Source organism: Xenopus laevis, chromosome 6L (assembly GCF_017654675.1).
Source record: "Xenopus laevis strain J_2021 chromosome 6L, Xenopus_laevis_v10.1, whole genome shotgun sequence".
In the NCBI taxonomy this organism is placed as follows: domain Eukaryota; kingdom Metazoa; phylum Chordata; class Amphibia; order Anura; family Pipidae; genus Xenopus; species Xenopus laevis.
The window spans coordinates 70,559,671-70,574,776 of record NC_054381.1 but is presented as its reverse complement, the minus strand read 5'-3'; the positions used below and the strand labels follow the sequence as shown (position 1 = coordinate 70,574,776).

At 38.1% G+C, this 15,106-nt stretch overlaps 1 protein-coding gene across 1 annotated transcript in view; it reads left to right on the top strand.

The window, feature by feature from the left end:
* Nucleotides 1-1,051: 1,051 nt before the first annotated feature.
* The window catches only part of LOC108719032 (regulation of nuclear pre-mRNA domain-containing protein 1A), a 35,600-nt gene continuing 21,545 nt past the window's right edge, over nucleotides 1,052-15,106 (top strand). The window contains exon 1 of the mRNA XM_018267621.2: nucleotides 1,052-1,563. Within this exon, the coding sequence (XP_018123110.1) occupies nucleotides 1,413-1,563 (151 nt within the window). The 5' untranslated portion in view covers nucleotides 1,052-1,412. The remainder of the gene's footprint in view (nucleotides 1,564-15,106) is intronic.

Genomic DNA, 15,106 nt, shown 5'->3' with positions numbered 1-15,106 from the left:
GATTAGAGTCTCCAACTTTGTGAGTTGGAATGTTTCAAGTTATATATGCAAGTAACTTTATACAAGTCATAGAAACTATATACAGTCTATTTATTTTAAAGCAGAACCTCACGGGCAGGGTGGTCAGTTAAACAATTACAGAACCTGTTCAAAGTTTACTAAAGACACGACACCCATACACATGCGTAGTGGGTAGAAGTCAGCAAATTTAGTTATAATAATCCATAATGCAGGTTGGCTGGAAATAATAAAACTATATGACCATGCCAGATCAGCCTGTGTGAGACCAACATTCAAGAGGGATAACAGCATCAGGGATAATGTTCTAGCTTGGCTAAATGTAATAGGTTGCATGGTACTATCAAACATGTAGCTCACTGCTGATCATGCACGGGGAAACTGAAGAAAGGTAAAGGTTAAAGCATTTCAACTCTTAACAATTATTAAGGGGCAGATTTTTCAAGGGTCGAATTTCGAGGGTTAAAAAACCCTCGAAGTAAAAAATCATTTGAATTCAAATATCGAATTCAAAGGATTTAGCGCGAATAAAAATCGTTCGATCGAACAATAAAAAAACGATAAAATAACATTTTAATTGATCGATAGAAGGATTTTTAGTCGATCAAAAAAACCGTAGAAAAGTGCTGGGGATGGTCCCCATAGGCTAACATTGAACCTCGGTAGGTTTAAAGTGGTGAAGTATGAAGTCGAAGTATTTTTTAAAGAGACAGTACTTCGACTATCCAATGGTTGAATAGTCGAAAGATTTTTACTTCGAACCGTTCGAATCATTCGATTAAATTCGATCGAATTTGATCCATTCGATGGTCGAAGTACCTAAAAAAAATACTTAGAAATTCGAATTTTTTTGAATTCTTATTATTACCTCGAGCTTAGTAAATCTGCCCCGAAATATTAGTTACATTACAACAGTTCAAGGAAATGCTGTAAGGTACACTTATATAGCACTTTGCTTTGACCCAGCGAGAGGTAGGAGTGTGAGCAAGAGGCCACAAGGTGGCAACACCACTGCTCGCAAGCAGCGCATGGATCACGGGTGTAGCAATATGGCGGCTCTACATTCATTAGAGAACGTAGCTGACGAAATTCCGCTTTTACCTCGTCTCGGCTTCCTCTGAATGCTGAGTACAACATAACTGTAAACAGAACATTGAATGTAAAGATTATTCCTTAGCAGGCAATAGTTAGTTATATTTTTGGAGTTTGCTAGTGGACGATGGTGCCCTGTATCTTTGCGTGCGTTATCTAGGTGGGCCCAGCGAGGCGCCAGGGACTGTAGAAAAGCGCGGGGTGCGCAGTGAAGGCTCCGGTCTCCTTAGTAGGAGAGTGGTCGGAGCCATTCATGGTTATTGGAACAGGCACTGGCTGGAGACGTAACGCGCTGGTGGGGGATGTCTGCTTTCTCAGAAGCGGCTTTGGAGAAGAAGCTATCGGAGCTGAGTAATTCCCAGCAAAGCGTTCAGACCCTGTCCCTGTGGCTCATTCACCATAGAAAACACTCACGGGTCATCGTCACCGTGTGGGACAGGGAGCTGCGCAAAGGTAAGGCGAGCCAGGAAGCCCCACTGGAAACAGAGCGAGTAATAGGAGGAAAACATAGCTCGGGAAAATGGGTGTTTATTTGTTGGTCATTGCTGTTATTGGTACAGAAGTAGTGCTTGCATTCTAATGAAGATAGAAATGGATCTGTGGCTGACGTCACTCAAGCGACGCATATTTTAGTGCCGGACCACAGAGTTTACTGACCATGAAGATGCACCGGCGCGAGAGAAGCTGTAAATAAATCGGGTCCATGCTGAAGAAAATCGCTTCCCCACCTGTTTCTAATGTCTTTCCACCCAAGACGACATAATGCTGATCAATACTACGTCTGTGCGATTTGAGCGGCGTCTTTACGCTCGCAGATAAAAAAAAAAGGCCTTGTTTTCAGTTGCATGCGATGAAGCACATACGTTATTTTTATTGTGTCTTTATCTTTGCAGAAGAAAATATTGTGCTTTAGCTTCTGAGGGGACAGTCAGCTAAATTAACAGGTTCAAGCAAATATAGTACTCTTAAAATATGTCATGGCTATTAATAGGGCTGCTTTTTTGGGGAAAAAGGTCAGCAGGTCTATTCCAAGCTATATTAGGATGCTTATTTTGTGTGTTTTGCCCGCATATGAGATGGGCTTTTTTTTTACTTTTTAAATACAACCTGCTGTATTTTTATTTACTCAACGCAGATTCACATTACATTAAAATAGAGAGATATATTTAAAAACCACAGTATTTGCATTTTATGCATCCTTAGACCTCAGCAGAAGTCTGGCTCCTCCCTAATATTAAGTATTGGACTGAGACAATAAACAACAAAAAATCTTCACCCTTGACTAGGTTAGGAACCATTGATTCCTTCAGAATAAATAAAATGCACAAGGATGGGGTGCTGCACTTTTTATCTTTTTTAATTTTATTTAAGGTATAAGACAGTTGACATGATATTTTAGCCTTTACAGGGAAATCCGCACAATTTTATCAGAAGGCTAGAAATCATTATTTTAGTGCATGACATATTACATGGCTGGATAGCAATTTGCAATTTAATATGTGACCCAACAACACTTACCAAGAGAAGTAAAATGTGCTCTTGCAAGATATACTTCTAGACGAGGAAATGTAAAATAATGTTAAAAGGTCAAGATATTTTTTCGTTACCTCACCAGTGTAATTCTGAGCAGCTCCACTTGTAAGAGAATTAGACAGCAGAGGTGATTTCCAAATGCAGCACATGGTACAATGTAAACTTTTATTTTTTTTTCTCCAGATCTACAGCATAAATGCCACAATTATGCACTGATTCTTCTTTTAAAAGATTAAACTGCAGAGATGTTGAATGAACAACATACCAGGACAGGCAACATATATAAATCTTAACTTGTATTTCTCACAAGTAGTCTTAAATATTGAGCTTTATTCTTTAATTTCATGATGAGAGTTGTAAATCAGCTTTAACCACTGATCAACATCTAACAAATGTTTTTATTTTTCATGCAATTATGTGTTAAAGGGGTAGTTCACCTATACATTATCTTTTAGTATGTTGTAGAATTGCTAATTCTAAGCAACTTCTTAACTGACCTCCATTCTTTCTTTTTTTATAGTTTTTAAATTATTTGCCGCCTTCATCTGACTGTTTCCAGCTTTCATAAAGGGGTCACTGACCCCCATCTAAAGGCATATGCTCTGTAAAGCAACGCATTTGTAGTTATTGCTACTTTTTATTACTCATCTTTCTGTTCAGGGCCATATTCCAGTCTCTTATTCATATCAATGCATGCGTGCTAGGGTAATTTGGACTGTAGCAACCGGACTGCTGCAACTGCAAACTGGAGAGCTACTGACTGAAAAGCTAAATGGCTGAAAACCCGCAAATAAAAATAAAGAAAATAAAAAATGATTGCAAATTATCTCAGATTATCATTCTCTACATCATACTAAAAGTTAATTCAAAGGTGAATGACCCCTTTAAAGTACCAGTACCACTATAAAGTGAAGGTATTTTTCACGTTGAATTTGTGTGTCCATCCAACACCTATAAATGAACTAATTTTTGGCTGAAAATCCTGCATAATATCCCTTTTTGTGAATTAGAACTTCTGTTGGTATGTAAACGTACCCTATATCGTTTTTCTAAGTTGCAGGCTAACCGCAAATTCTGTATAAATGCATAAAACCATTTTGGTGATGCTGGTCCTCAAATATGGTAAAGATGCTCTTTCTGGTATAGTTTCTTTTCAGTATTTGTTATTATAACATTACTTAACAAAAAAATACCTGCCTGTTGCAAACTCTATAGATTGATGTTATTGGCTCCCTTTGGTATTGAAATTATATGGTAGGTATTGTTTGTCAGATGAAAACACTTAGTGGATTTAATTATCTGACACCTTCAAAAAGCATTAGATGTGTTAGTGTAAATTGTGTGTGCAGAAAAAGTAATTGGTATAATTGCTATTTTCAGAAAATCACTAGAAGCATCTGGGAATATTCGACTTCTTGAGTAAAAAAAAAACAATGCTAAGAATTGGGATGTAGTTTTCATTTCCTACTATTTTCACAGAGCTATGGGATTGAAATATTAGTAAAACTGAAATAGAAATATTACACTTAGAAAAGGGTGAACATGAAACACTGTAATACTGTCTATTTCTTTTGTGCCCAGATGCTGTTTGATTGGAAGCAAGTTAACATACAGGAGAAACTTTGATTAAATCCTAAATAGGATAGCAGTTTTTAGAGCAATCGTGCATGAGATTATTATAACTTGTCCAGTCTGATTATTCAGAATATTGTCTAATTTAGATGGGTTTATTTGAACAGAAGTGGAAATAAATATGACCCCCTTTGATTTCACTGTACTGTGAATTTTTCAGTCTTTTTTTGGTGGGAGGAATCAACAGATCAACTGCAGTCTTGTTGTATTTACACTAAGTGGCCAGTCTGTGGAAGCATTGTTAGCACACCTATTTATTTTCACAGAACATGTGGTTTTTATAGGTGATCAGAGACAAACAAGCCCTACATCACCATGTGTGATGCCACAAGTTGTTTGTAGTGGGTTAATGACACACAAGGCATTTAACACTTAGAGGAACAACATCTGCCTGTCCGTGTGACGGCTGAAATGTACATTGATATGGGGATGCTATTTGGCATAATGCCTGGAAACACTGTCTACTTGAATGCATTATGTAAGTGGTAATGTTTGGTGGTGGTGGCATAATGCTCTTGGACTGTTTTTCCATGGTATGGGCTAGGGCATTGGGTTCCATTGAAAGCAAACCTTAAAGGAGAACTAAACCCTTGCTATTAAAAATCGCTACCCTATTTAGCCCCCCTCTCTCTTCCCCCCCCCCAGGCCTATGTGTTACCTCCTGTAATTGCCCTTTATTCTTAAAGGGGAAGGAAACCTAGTCGGCGCAAACCACCACCCCTCCCGTTTGTTGCCCTCCCTCCTCCCCCCTGGCCTACCCGTCCCGCTGGGCAAATGCCCCTAACTTGTTACTTACCCTTCTGCGCAGGTCCAGTCCAGGGAGTTCACCGACGACATCTTCTTCCACGCGATCTTCTTCCTGCAGTGAACGGCGTTTTGGCGCATGCGCAGTAGGATCATTTTGCCGGTATGGATCTACTGCGCATGCGCCAAAAGTCATGCGCAGTAGATCGTACCGGCGAAATGATCCTACTGCGCATGCGCCGTTCAAAGCAGGAAGAAGATCGCGTGGAAGAAGATGTCGTCAGTAAACTCCCTGGACTGGACCTGTGCAGAAGGGTAAGTAACAAGTTAGGGCCATTTGCCCAGCGGGACGGGTAGGCCAGGGGGGTGGGGGGTTTGCGCTGACTAGGTTTCCTTCCCCTTTAACTCTCCTTGCAGAGTCAAAGCAGCGGAGCTCACAGGCCTGTTCGGCCTTCTTTGGAAACTGAGAGGCGCATGCACAGTTGTAGCGGCTTTCCGGTTCGTTACAACTGCGCGTGCACCGTAAGTGACGGAAATTGCCAAAGGGAAGGAAGTAGAGCGAAGTGCAGAAGATAGCTCCCGTGAGCTCCGCTGTGCTGACTCTGCAAGGAGAGTTAAGTAAAGAGTTAAAGGGATACTGTTATGGGAAAAAAAAAAATTTCAAAATGAATCAGTTAATAGTGCTGCTCCAGCAGAATTCTGCACTGAAATCCATTTCTCAAAAGAGCAAACAGATTTTTTATATTCAATTTTAAAAATCTGACATGGGGCTAGACATTTTGTCAATTTCCCAGCTGCCCCTGGTCATGTGACTTGTGCCTGCACTTTAGGAGAGAAATGCTTTCTGGCAGGCTGCTGTCTCAGTGGGACATGGGTTTTACTATTGAGTGCTGTTCTTAAATCTACCAGGCAGCTGTTATCTTGTGTTAGGGAGCTGTTATCTGGTTACCTACCCATTGTTCTTTTGTTTTGCTGCTGGGGTGGGGGAAGAGAGGGGGTTGATATCACTCCACCTTGCAGTACAGCAGTAAAGAGTGATTGAAGTTTATCAGAGCACAAGTCACATTACTTGGGGCAGCTGGGAATTTGACAATATGTCTAGCCCCATGTCAGATTTCAAAATTGAATATAAAAAAAAAATCTGTTTGCTCTTTTGAGAAATGGATTTCAGTGCAGAATTCTGCTGGTGCAGCACTATTAACTGATTCATTTGGAAAAAAAATTTTTTCCCCATGACAGTATCCCTTTAAGGGCAATTACAGGAGGTAACACCTAGGCTGGGGGAGCTATGTAGGCTAGAGTGTAGTGATGTTCAATAGCAAGGGGGATTAGTTCTACTTTAGGGCTAAAGAGTTGTATTTTGTGGCAGAACTTTGGGGAGGGCTTTTTCCTGTTTCAGCACAATAATTCCACTATACACAAAGCAAGGTCTGTACACTGCCCTGACCTCAACCTAACTCTAATATCGGTGCCCAACCATACAAAATTACTTGAGATTAAATGGAAATCCATCTATTGGAAAGTCTTCCTTCAAGAATAGAGTAAAGGGAGGATGAATATCAAGAACTCAATATAGTTGTTGAGCCATCAAAGCAAAATAGAAATCAGTAGCGATGATAGGTGGATATGGGCCAGAAAACATTAAAATGTGGCCATAACCTAATTCAGTTCTATTGAATTAAAGGACTGGCTATATGTCCATGGCACATACTATGTCCATGTATCATAGGCCTAAGATTGTCTGGAGTATCAGCATTAGTAACATTAGAGGAAGACATAAAAGTTCTGTAGTTGTCCAGTTATCACACAATCCTTTAGGACAGTGATGTTTGTAACTTAAAACCACTGAAAGATATAAATCGTTGTATGAAGGCTACGGCAAAGCAATACAATTGGCCATTTTACTTCATATGCTGAATTATGTGCCATGGCATGCAATTATACAAGGCAAACCTTAAATCGCTGTTAGCCTTTTTGGTAATTCCAGAATTCCCTTAATGGGTTGCATCAATAGCTACAAGTGACTTGCAAATTAATCTGCTGCTGTTGTCATTATTGTCAAAGCACACCTAAAGAGCCAACATAAGTGGGGGGGTGGAAATGTGTCCCACAACTTAAGTACAGATAACCAAGACATTCATTTGCATCCATTTAGAATTCTGGTTCAAAAAATGTCATAATGGGCACAAAAAAAACTTGTGTCCCGGTTTAGCACACTGCACTGGGCCCTAATGTTCACTCTTGATATCTATAAGTAAACATCCAAAACAATTTGTTGACAGTCATAAAGCGATAATTTAGGATCAGGCCATTTTTAAGTATTTATTAAATACATTAATATAATCTGTCCTTAATAGAGAGAGGCATGGGTATATAAATAAAGGTGCATTGCTGGGTTGGGAGCATGCGGGTGTGGGTGAGTCGTCACTTGGCTTTTTGTTGACCCTTACATCACTAGTCACCGACTGTAAACTTTTTTAAGTGATACATTAGTACCTTGATTATCTTTGGCCCTGCTGAAGAGAATCTGAAATTCATTAAAGATAGCTGTGATAACTGATACAATCGTTGCTAATATTCCACAGATGCTGAGAAATTATGAATCAATGTAGCAGTAAACCGTTAAATCTGCCGATAGTGAGTGATCTAAAGATAAAAACGATATGTAGCTAGAATGTGAGTTGCAGAAAACTGTGTAATATAGGTCTCTGTTATAAGGATACAAATATTATCGTAGGTTAGTGCAATGTTTAAACGAAAAGCACTAAAATCGAAAGGCCAGATTTAATGGTCGTCAAGTTCAGGCAAATGAAGAAGAAAACTGAGTGAAAAAAACTCAGGTTTTCCTTAAAGGATTAGGGTTTCTTTTTTATGCTTTATTTAAAAAAAAAACACTCATGGATAAACTTCACTTGTTTTTCACTTGCCCTAAAACTATTCCGTTTTTTATATATTGCACCCATAGACAATAGGCATATTGTTACAGCTCCACTAATAAACATCAGAGATGGCACACTGTTAACCTTATCAGACACTTTTCTGATCGTTTTGTCATTTATTAATCCAGAATTAATTCTGAAATACCATCAGGTCGAGTCCTGCAGCGGGTCGGGTACCCACTGGTTACCGGCAAAAACCTGTGGTACCCTGCGGGTTGTGGGTAGAAGTTCCGGGTGTGGGTACAGGTCTTCTCAATAGAGATTTTTTTACTCCTTTTTTCTAACCACGCCTACTTCTGATGATGTCACTTCCGGTTTACAATGACAGCACTTCCTGATTCTTGATGGTCAGCAGGTCCGGGTTGCGGATAAGGTACTTGTGGGTCGGGTAGCAGGTCCAAGCGGTAAGAATGTGGGTACGGGTTGGGTATGGGTTCCAAAAAATGGACCCGCGCAGGACTCTACCATCAGGTAGTATTTATTATAGGGAAATCAATGCTGAAATACCATCAGGTAGTATTTATTATAGCGAGTGTGATAGTCCCATGTAAATGAATCACTTCTGTGTGCTGCTGTGTTCTTAATAATGAATTTAAAGGGACACTGTCATGGGGGGGAAAAAAAATTCAAAATGAATCAGTTAATAGTGCTGCTCCAGCAGAATTCTGCACTGAAATCCATTTCTCAAAACAGATTTTTTTTTTTATATTAAATTTTGAAATCTGACATGGGGCTAAACATATTGTCAATTTCCCAGCTGCCCCTGGTCATGTGACTTATGCTCTTATAAACTTCAATCACTCTTTACTGCTGTACTGCAAGTTGGAGTGATATCACCCCCTTCCCCCCCCCCCCCAGCAGCCAAACAAAAGAATAATGGGAAGGTAACCAGATAGCAGCTCCCTAACACAAGATAACAGCTGCCTGGTAGATCTAAGAACAACACTCAATAGTAAAAACCCATGTCTCACTGAGACACATTCAGTTACATTGAAAAGGAAAAACAGCAGCCTGCTAGAAAGCATTTCTCTCCTAAAGTGCAGGCACAAGTCACATGACATGGGGCAGCTGGGAAATTGACAAAATGTCTAGCCCCATGTCAAATTTCAAAATTGAATATAAAAAATCTGTTTGCTCTTTTGAGAAATGGATTTCAGTGCAGAATTCTGCTGGAGTAGCACTATTAACTGATGCGTTTTGAAAAAAAACATGTTTTCTGATGACAGAATCCCTTTAAGAGTCACTGTGCAGACTCAAGTACACCAAAAAAATGTTCAAGTCTAAGGGCTAAATTCCACGGGAGATATTGCAGGATGACGTCAGATCAATAAAACACATCCTACAAGTTGAACGAAGTCGCAAGGCTCAAAATATAATGGTACTGATACAAAAATGTATGTGAACTACATGGAAAATTTTCCACCCGATGCTACATGACTGTTGGATAGGAACACTGCATCCTACGTCTTCATCGAGATAAAATATGATGGTATCTGAAGACTTTGTTTCTTTCCAATGAATACCATTGATTGTCGGATATAGATGCATATTAATAATGTATTAATAGAGCAGCGAAACACAAAGCAGCATACTGTAAAAATGGAGCCTGTAGAGAAATGGGCCGAGCCTAATCCCTGGTACTATATATTAATTGAAGATTCCCACGTATTGTGAGAGCTAGTATACCCTTAACATGTATTATTAGGTAACATGAATAATCTACTTCCATTTAGGGCAGAGACACACACTGCAATTTGGGGAGGAAACTTCGGATGACTTCGGAAAATTAAGCGATCCGAGTGCCATCCCGCCGGTGATTTACATTCTAGCTGGTGAGGAGGCCGTTCAGGAGCGTAGATGTGTCGCCAGGCGACTAATCTCCCAGAATCGCACCGTGTGTCTCTGCCTTAGACTACTGTACAACTGAACCCCATGATTTGTGTCTGACATATTTTATCATAAGCCTGAAACTTGGAACGTGAGATTTGCCATTCAAATATTGTACAGGTAGAGGACCTGTTATCCAGAATTCTTGGGACTTGGGATTTTCTGGATAAGTGGATATTACTGGTATTATGTTGGCATAAAATCTAAGGGGCAGATTTATCAATGGTTGAATTGAAAATTAGAATTTTTAAATGGTCAAAACTCATTTGACTCGAGTTTTTTAAAAAAATAAATGTGATTTTCGAGATTTATCATACTCTGGCCCTTTAAGAACTCGAATTAGACTATTCGCCACCTAAAAACTGCTGAAGTGCTGTTGGGAGACGTCCAGGGATCACTTTGGAGTTTTTGCAGCTTTCCTGACATTCAAGTTTTTTTAATTCAAATCAAATTTGACTTGAATTTGAGTTTTCGGGTCGGTTTAATTCATCGGAGTTTGAAAAATTTGATTTTTTTTTTTTAAATAAATTTCGATTGGTCGAATTTATGGGAGTTTAGTGGAGTATTTAAAAACTCACATGAATTTGAAATTCAACCTATTGATAAATGTGCCTCTGAGGGGCATATTTATTAAAGGTCAAAGTTAAAAAAACTTCAAATTCAAAAAGACCAACCGAATAGTGGTTGAAATTTTTTGGGGCTGAATTCGGCTTACTTCGAATTGTACGATTGTACTTTGATCTACTTTTTTAACTTCGACCTTCGATCTCCCAAACTCCCCCAATTGCCTCCATACAGGTTCTAGGAGGTCCCCCATAGGCTAAAACAGCACTTTGGCAGCTTTTAGGTGGCGAATGGTCGAAGTCGAAGTTTTAATGAGACAGTACTTCAAAAAAATTCGACCTTTGAATTTTGACGTTTTTTCAAATTCGAATCAAAGTTGGACTATTCCCTAGTCGAAGTACAGAAAAAATAGCTTGAAATTCGAAGTTTTTCAATTCGAAACTTCACCTCGACCTTTGATAAATCTGCCCCTAAGGGGCAAATTTACTTATGGTCGAATATCGAGGGTTAATTAACCCTCGATATTCGACTGCCAAATTGAAATCCATCGAAGTCGAATGATTTAACGCAAATAGTTAGATCGAACAAAAAATCGATTAAATCGTTCGATTCAAAGGATTTTAATCCATCGATCGATCGATTTTTCCTCGACCTAAAAATTGTTCCAAAGCCTATGGGGATCTTCCCCATAGGCTAACATTGACTTCGGTAGGTTTTAGGTGGCGAACTAGGGGGGTCGAAGTTTTTTTTAAAGAGACAGTACTTCGACTATCGAATGATCGAATAGTCGAACGATTTTTAGTTCGAATCGTTCGATTCAAAGTTGTGGTCGAAGTAGCCAATTCGATGGTCGTAATAGCCAAAAAAAAATTTGAAATTCAAAGTTTTTTTTTTATTCTATTCCTTCACTCAAACTAAATAAATGGGCTCCTTAGTGTTGATTTCAAAATGGTTTAGGAAGGAAAAGCATTAAAGTAACTAATAAATATACAGAGATTAAGGGGGTCGAGTTTTTAAGGTGATTTTTTTTTGGTCAAAACTCACATTTTCGGGTTAAAATATTTTTTTTATTTCATTTAAGATTTTTTTTTATACCCGACCCTGTAAATAGCTTGAATCCGAAAATAAACTAATACCCGTGGAAGTCATGTAGGAGTCAATGGCAGAGGTCCCTTGAACCATAAATGTTAATAGCCTTCATGATGTTTTTTTTAGATGGTTTTGAGCGATTAGTTTCGCCATGTGATAAGAGACATGGTAGGAAGGAGGTCACTGGCCTGCAGAGGTTACAGTCTACTTGGGTATATAATATGCAATATTAAGAACAGTCAGTAGGGCCCAAAATGTACCACCTATAACATAAAATCTAAATCCAGGAATCTTTTTATGCACCATTTTGAGAAACATGTGCATTACAACATGAGATCAATTTCCCTCTTTTAAAGATGAAGTTGTAATACAAAGATGATCATCTGTCCCTGTTCTCTAGAACAGATAAACTGTATGCAACCAGCTCTTCCTTCATTAATAGATTCTATTTTGGTGCTGGCATTAGCTTTTTTAGCAGTTTCCAAAAGAAAAAAAAAAACTTGCCCTGGTACTAGTGATATGTTGCTATCTTCCCACAGCTATGGCTCTCCTGTGCATTTGGACATTTAGAGGGTATGTGCACAACAGCACAGTGAGTTCTTTATATTACTTTAGGACTGGCTCGCTCATTATATTAAATGCTACCTAATGAAATTATTGAGGTTTGTATTTTATTGTAATGACATGATCAACAGTGTCAGATTTGGAACAGCTCTTCCTGAACTTTTAGTCGCATTGCTATGATTTGTTTACCTACCATGATGTCATTAGGGAGGTTAGTGCCATTTTTTGCATTTTGAGATTTTTTATTGGTTTTCTGTATGGATATGGTGCCAGTGAGGACAAAAACTTTAACTATATTAATAGTTTTTTTTAATCCACTGAGTTCCTCATCTATTTTTATCATCCTATGTACTTCATTTGGTAAGGAGGGCATCATTGTCACTACTCATATAGCATTGCTAGGGTTGCCACCTGGCTGCTATTGTACCAGCTGAATGGTAAATATTATGCTTGATGCCATGGTTGTCAATAACAAATGTAGTGAGGCCTTTATTTTCCTATAAAAGTGACAATTCTATAACCATTACTGATACAAATAGCGAGTGTGAAAGTGGCCTGTAACTTCAGTAACAGCAATCTGTAATAAGCTGCAGCTGCTACAAGGTTCTTGCTGTAGTAAACTTTGGTAATCGCTCACATAACTCATATTTGTGGTGTCTGCACCAAAAAGTTCAGTTCAGACTTTTGAGAAAGTCACCAAAAGTGAGCCATGCATGGAGTCCCCCATGGCTTAGTGACCCTAGTCTGTCCCGGAGTCCCTTTTTTAATTATATACTGAGACAATTTTGGGGACAATTTCAGTCTAGAAACTGTATAATTCATGTAGTACAGGTATGGGACATATTATCCAGAATGTTTGGGACCTATGGTGTTCTGGATAAGGGATCTTTCCATAATTTGGATCTTCATACAATAAGTCTACTTAAAATTCATTTAAACTTTAAATAAACCCAATAGGATAGGATTAATTATATGTTAGGTAGTATCAAGTACAAGGTACTGGGGTAATTTATAAACTTCACACAGCACATATTTATTCGCAAATATATTGCCCATGTTTATTCCTGAACTCTGAAATATTGCACTGCAGTGCCCATTTTTACAAGTGTTTTTTTTTTTGCAAATTTGCATTGCACACAAATATTCGCAAATGTTTGGATGTGTGTAACCACTGTGCGAGGCTGTTGAAGTGGTTACTGTAAATTAATTTTGCAGTTTGTGAAATTGATTTGAAAATATTTTCTTCTCCACCAAAGTTGTGGTGTAACTCAAACACAGAAACATTTGCAATTATGGCATATTTAAAAAGCTAATTCGTAGAGCGAATAAAAATTCTAAATTGTGTTTGGACATTAAATACAGTACACTTATCCAGCTTTAAAAATGTAACCATGTGCAGGGCAAATATGTTCACTGTGCGAATCTTTCTGCACTGCGCAAATTTCATAATTAAGCCCTACTGTTTCTTTATTCCAGAGAAAAACGAAATCAATTTTTAAAATTTTAAAGATCTGCATTGTTTGAAAAATATACACCATAGACTCAATTTTAATCAAAGAGTGAAGGTGGAGATCACCACAGTCTGCTAGTGTGAAATACCGCCTCTCTCCTTTCATTTTGATGGGATTTTTAACGGTGCATTTATAAAAATAACCTTTAAAAATGGAAAATGAATGGAGAGAGACGGTATTTCACCCCCCCCCCATGAGAGATGGCTTTTCAGTAATTTGGAGCTTTCTGGATAATGGGTTTCCAGATAACATATACCATGCCTATTGTTTAATATTTTAACCGAGGCTTACAAAAGTGCATGATAAAAAATTTTAATAAAAAAGGCAATTCTCGCAAATTCAGTATTGTTACATTCATGCCATGAATTACAAAGCATGTAGTGAAACCATAAATATGTTGCATATTTCATAGTGGCTGTCACAGTGACAGGGGGAGAATCTATTCATGAAAAATTGCCAGTATGTGCACTTTAGTTCATTGATAACATCACTAGTTGTACACGTGTTTAACTTACTTTTTGTAGGGTCTGTTCAAAGAAAAGATCACTAATGCCATTGTTTATAATTCCAAATTGCTCCTTACTATTTACGGCAGGTATAAAACTTTCCACTTTCCCACAGATTTCAAGCTTTTAAAAACAACCTCTTCTACTTATGAATTTGAGCTTCCAACTTTCAAGGTAGCAAATTTCCCTAGGGTGCAGAGTAAATGCTGGAAAACCAAACTTGATGGATCACATGTTTATAAAATCATTATTGGTTAGTTTTACTCTCAGGGTCAAACGTGTGCAGATATGCACTGAGGGTGGTCAAAGAGGTTATAGTGAAAATCAATATTATGGAGCATGATTTATCTATTTGTTGTATATTTATTGGTTTCTAAGCTTTGGGAGAATTAATTTGTATTTAAATGTTATCAGTGAGATTAGATTTCTTATTGTGCATTGCTATCAGACTTGGTTTATATGTGTATTTTTATTTATACAGTGCTACGTATGTACACAACTATGTACACAACACTGTACATTAGAGCAATTAGTTAATAGAACAAACGAGTCACTACAATAATAAATACAAAGTACAGTTGCATTACAGATTCAGAGCTAAGTATTAAATATACAAGAAAGGTCACTGCCCAGTAGAGCTTACAATCTAAGTATATATTATATAAATTATTGAAGTAGTTGTGAAGAGTGACCTGCATAAGAGAGGGAGGGGAACAGCTGCACTCAACAGGACTTTAATTGGTTAAAAAAATCATTATTATAGATCCAGCTTTGCAATCACATTGTGTAACAGGGATAAACCAAAGCTCTAAGTCAACTTGCCTTAAATACCCCCATCACAGTTACAATGTCCCAAAACATAAATTTGTCACATTGTGTGACAGGACAAACCAGAGCTCAGTGAGAATTTGCCTTAAATGCCCTCATAACAGTCCCAAAACATAATTAGTCACATGTGTGACAGGGATAACCAAAGCTCAGTGAGAATTTGCCTTAAATACCCTCATCACAGTAATAATGTGTGAGC